Source organism: Cyprinodon variegatus, unplaced genomic scaffold (assembly GCF_000732505.1).
Source record: "Cyprinodon variegatus isolate N-32 unplaced genomic scaffold, C_variegatus-1.0 Scaffold33, whole genome shotgun sequence".
NCBI classification, from domain to species: Eukaryota; Metazoa; Chordata; class Actinopteri; order Cyprinodontiformes; family Cyprinodontidae; genus Cyprinodon; species Cyprinodon variegatus.
Window position 1 is genome coordinate 688,575 of NW_015150486.1, and position 4,584 is coordinate 693,158.

General features: G+C 35.0%; 1 protein-coding gene across 2 annotated transcripts in view; it reads right to left on the reverse strand.

Moving 5' to 3' along the window:
* The window catches only part of lsamp (limbic system-associated membrane protein), a 723,954-nt gene that overhangs the window by 141,824 nt on the left and 577,546 nt on the right, over positions 1-4,584 (reverse strand). For both annotated transcript variants that reach the window (XM_015401821.1, XM_015401813.1), the window contains 2 exons: positions 3,922-4,066; positions 131-218 (listed from right to left, as the gene is read on the reverse strand). In XM_015401821.1, the coding sequence (XP_015257307.1) occupies positions 131-218; positions 3,922-4,066 (233 nt within the window). The remainder of the gene's footprint in view (positions 1-130; positions 219-3,921; positions 4,067-4,584) is intronic.

The window sequence follows — 4,584 nt, forward strand, 5'->3', positions numbered from 1 at the left end:
CATAATCACAGCTCTATGGAGCAGCATCAGACTCATATTCTGACTAGAATTGAGTAGGACTACGTCAGGCTAGCTGACTGGTATAGAAACCACACAATGTGAATCCTGGGTAAAGGTGCTTGCAGCTTACCTTGTACGATGAGGTAAACCTGTGAGGTCTTGGGCTGCTGCTTGGTCTGTATAGAGCAGGTATATGAGCCTTCATCATATACATCCACCTTAAGAAAAAAAAAATAACATAAAAATTTCAAGAATATTCTTAAAAAATGATACTAGTTAAATTTGCATGGATATAAGTTATTGGAATAAATGGCCAATCGGATTCAAAATGTGTCATTTACATGTGAGTCGGAATATTTTTGTCAGATTGGAGTGAGCTTGTAATCCAACTGAGAGAGGTGGGTTACGCCGATGGACAATCTGATCGGCATTCGGGTAAACACTTGTCGGTATCAAGTTAGTCTGACTGATGAAAGCTGACCTGAGTTTAAATGTGCATGCTGCATCAATGTGATATGTTTCCGCTTGGAGTGTTTATATGTAATGGCAGAAGATTCTGACTGGCATGTTACTGACATGCATCGAGTCCGACCGGCCATTTCAATCTTTGCTTTATTGCATTTTTCTTTAACCTGAGAGCTTTCTTTTCAAGTTTTTTTTATAAAAAAAAAAAAAAAAAAGATTTGAAGATGACTTTATGGGAAAATCAGATGACTACATACCATTAAAAAAAATTTACTGATTAACTGTAATCATAGATATCTAATAGTGCTGTCTGCGCATCCCAACCAATATTTTGACAATTTACTGCACATTCGTTGAAATCCTGCTGTTGTATCTCTGAACTACCTGTTTAGTGCCCTCTTCAGGTGTAAAAGGGGTAACTGCATCTGATGTTTGCTATTAGCTTAACCTTGGATGTGACCTCACCAATAGAGTGCTGATGTCAACTACCCTGTCTACCCTGGGCATGTCTGCTGATACATGGTTATTCAACAGACTGATAAATTATTAAAGTATTTGCATATGAAGAAAAATAAAAACAAATAATGTTTTTATTCATTATAAAAATAAATGCATACAAATGTGATAAAAAAAAACAAAAAACAATGTGCGTACCAAATGTCCAGTCTGGTGTAATAATTTGACCCTAGTTTTGTTATTTAACACAATTTTCAAATGTAGGAATCATTTAGAAATAGAAAATTGAACAAAAAATGAATTTTACTCGTCTCTCTTATTTAAAATAATAATTCTAGTTTGATTTTGTATCAATGGGTAACAAGGAATTAAAATCATTATTTTTTATATGATGAGTGTTTGGTTCAGAATCTCTGAGCCGGCAGCTCAAACCTGTACGGCTCAGAGCTGGAAATGCTGACTTCCTTCACTGAAACTTCTGCTCCATTTTCTTTGTCTCTGCTGAAGGAGAAAGATCTGACTGCTCCATCACTAAACTATCTGTCTGCTCACCATGAAGCCACTAAAGTTGTACTTAAACTATCAACTGGAAAATGTATCATATTTATTTTATGAAAAAAAAATAATACAGTAACCTTTTGTTCATAAAAGCATGTTTTACACCTCACTCATATTTTATGTATTTGGGCTGTACATATATTTGGAAACAGAGACCTAGTGGCTTATCATGTCACAAAAATATATATAGCTTTGAAATGGAAAGAAAACAAAATAAAGTATAGAAAAGGAAAACTGCTGCCTGCATTCATATTCTGCCCTCATTACTTAGAAACTCCTTAGCAACCAAATAGCTTATGAAATCCTTTAATTAAGGAATGAAGCCCACTTGAGAGAATTTTAATCCAAGGATAATTACAGCAGGTCTGCAAACTGAAGGCATCAGAGGTTTGTTAGAGGAGGTTAATGCATAGACGGACTGTGGTATCTATGGAGCAGCTGCAGAAATGTGCAGCTCAGGTGAGGGAAAATGTTGACAGGACCGCATTAAGTTATGTACTCAAATTTGACCACCATGGAAAAGTATCACAAGACAGAAACTGTTAAAAGAGAACAGGAAATCTCATATACAGTTTCAGCTATCAAGGAAACGCCGCATACAAAAGATAAGAAATCCTGTAAACCAAAATCCAAACATTTAGCGACATACTGTAGACCTGCTGTGTTGCAGAGAACTGACAGAGAATGTTGCTTCTTTTTTTCATTTGACCTGCAGAGCCTATCAGGTTAGAGTTGGCTGATTTCATCTATGGGGTATTGATTGCTCTATTCTAGGAGAGACATTCCTAAAAAGATGTGCAGCTGCAGCTACAGAAAAGGCTGTTTAAAGTATTGACAGGTTTATGAACAAATACAGTACAAGCAACACTTTTTTTCTTTAAAAGGTTATCCATGACACGTTCAACCTTGGTAAAAATCAGTGATGTTTGTTCATGTAAAGTTTAAATATTGGGAAAAGTTCAAGGGGAGTGAATATTTTTGCCAGGCACAATAATAATATTCATTTTGTGTCATGTCAAGGAATGTTATTATAGCACATTAGAAAAATGTATATATATATATATATATAGATTACATTTTATGGTTAAATAACATATATTTCTTCTAATCTTGTGTGTTAATACATAGTTTATTATAGGTATTAGCTATTTTTAGGAAAGAAACCAGATGGGGCCATCCATAGGTCAGATTAAACAAGATACAGAGCATGGAATATAAAACAATTCAGCGAGTTTTTATTTGTACAGACATATGACATAAAGACTCTTTTTAAGCATTAAGATTTTGATGCTCTTTTATTTTTTTTTATAGATTAAGTCCTTTCATTTTATAACACGATGAAAACATCTGGTTGAAATAAATGAACAAACAAACAAATAAATAAATACAAACACCTTCAGCATCGGAGTTTCCTCTGTCTGGACGTTTAACTTTTATTGAGCAAAACTTCAGCTGTCTTCAAAGTACACTACCCACTTAACTTTACTGCCATTTCCATTGCCTTGTTGTGGCTGAAAATGACCACAAATAGGACTTGGGATACAAACCTCAGTATCTGATTTCCTGCACTTTGTTTGACCGCAGCTATTTAATTTAACCTCCTTAATTCTGTGTATTGATTTGTTTGGACTATTCTGTTCAGATTTTTTCCTCCAGCCAGAGAAGTCTACCCTCAGCTCAGACTGCAGTCTACAGTCTGTGGTTTTCCACTTGTTCTCCTTCGGTATTTTATGTCAGGTTAACCTCGACATTCTGCCCCTGGACGACACATTCCTGCTCACTGTACTTGGAGGAAAGGGAGCAGAAACTAAGCTCACTGAAACGTTGGTAGAATTTGTGTTTAATTTTTTTTTTTCATATAATTACTTTACTTTTACCTCCATGATGTACTAGGTTTCAACACTATTGTCCTGAAAAAAAATCTTCTTCTTGATTTCCTTCTTCCTACTAAACAAATAAACATCTAAATGAAATAAGCAAATACTTATATATATATATATATATATAAATAAAACTACTTCAGTCTTCTGTGGCCATTGAGTTGTGCACTAAAGCCTGGGTTTGGTCTATCATTACTAAAATTGTCAGCTTTCAGATGTGTCTTTAGTTTTCCTTTCTCCTTTTTTTTTTTTACAAGTGTCTTTACTTTTAGAAAGAATTTATTTTTAATGACTTCTAAGCCAGAAAAGGAAAAGGTTTAAAAGTTAGAAAATCTGCCTTCTTATCCCAAAGTTTAGGAAAATTTAATCTGTAAGCCCTGATTTCCATTTTCTCTAGGGTATTAATAAAAAATATCTCCTCTTTCCTACTCTTCAAAAGAGTAGGAATGCATCTCACTAATAAACAACTAAAGCTGATTTTTCAGCATTAAATAAATTCTGCCTCAAAACTTCTATCACATCTTCTTCTTCTTAAAAGTTTAAAAGGTGTGTTGAACATTACCTTTTGTATGCGTAGGCTGTACTCTAGCTGCCCTTTAGTCACCAGGCCTACCCTGGGGTCCAGGGACCACTTGTCCTCACCAGCAAAGATTATATTGGATCGATTGAGCCAGGCCACCTTGGACACTTTGTCGTCAACATAACACCTGCAAACACAAAAAAAGAAGCACGTAAGGTGAAAGAAACAAACCAGCTTGTCCCTCTTAACAGTGAAAACAGAAACAGAAAAGAAATCTTATCAGAAAATGAATGTGGACAATTATTTCTAATCAGCGCAATTCGATAATACCTACACATTAATATATTTAGCAAGAAAGTGATAAAGTAAGGTGATTTTTAATATACATGGAGAGAATGTCAGCTGGTGCAATAGACTACGGTGGTTTACAAAATGGTTCACTGATGTATGTGTAGTATTGAATGTATACTAGGGGTGTGGAAAAAATATATTTCGTGATATATCGTGATTTTCGGCTATCCAATATAATACCAATCTTTCAGTTCCTAATATCGAGTAACCAAAAAATAATAATTTTTTTTTACCTAAAAAAATCAGGGAAAATGGGCTACATCTGAACCGCCACTCTGGCAGATAAGACTCTCGAGCCCTTTTGCTGTGCGGCGCAGCGCCATAACTGTAGTTGAGGCCGTGGAGAAGCAGCAT